Raw genomic sequence first — 381 nt, 5'->3', positions numbered from 1 at the left:
ATTCCCGTGTTCTGACCAAGGTGCAGGGGCTCCGTGCTTGGCCCGGTTGGGAGGGTCACAGGCGCGCCAGCGTGCGGAAAGTCAATTTGGCAAGCGAGGACGGCTTGTGTAACTGCTCCTGGCACCCCGATCCTCGCTTTTACTGCTTCTGTGCAGTGCCTGTTTAGTATTGTGCGTGGGTAGGTAGGGCAGTTTAGGTCGGTCAAGGGTAGTTTTTCGCTGTGCCTCTTTCGGTAAGTTTGGGTGCCCAGAGTAAATGAAACCACACGAGGTTCACCACGGGGCGGGTGCATCTAGATTCTTACTGGCCCATTGTGTGCACGGAGGTGAAGTTCATTTCTCCTTCGGCTCCAGCTTCACTCTGGGAGGTGGAGTTGGGGC

The 381-nt window shown here is 56.4% G+C and overlaps 1 protein-coding gene across 1 annotated transcript in view; it reads left to right on the top strand.

The window, feature by feature from the left end:
* Positions 1–256: 256 nt before the first annotated feature.
* SORL1 (sortilin related receptor 1) overlaps positions 257–381 on the top strand; it is a 212,167-nt gene continuing 212,042 nt past the window's right edge. The window contains exon 1 of the mRNA XM_030886981.2: positions 257–271. Within this exon, the coding sequence (XP_030742841.1) occupies positions 257–271 (15 nt within the window). The remainder of the gene's footprint in view (positions 272–381) is intronic.

This window comes from Echinops telfairi, unplaced genomic scaffold (genome assembly GCF_000313985.2).
Source record: "Echinops telfairi isolate 266 unplaced genomic scaffold, ASM31398v2 ScPeMD7_5167;HRSCAF=5991, whole genome shotgun sequence".
Lineage (NCBI taxonomy): Eukaryota > Metazoa > Chordata > Mammalia > Afrosoricida > Tenrecidae > Echinops > Echinops telfairi.
The sequence above is the reverse complement of the archived record's forward strand: the minus strand, read 5'-3'. Positions and strand labels throughout refer to the sequence as shown.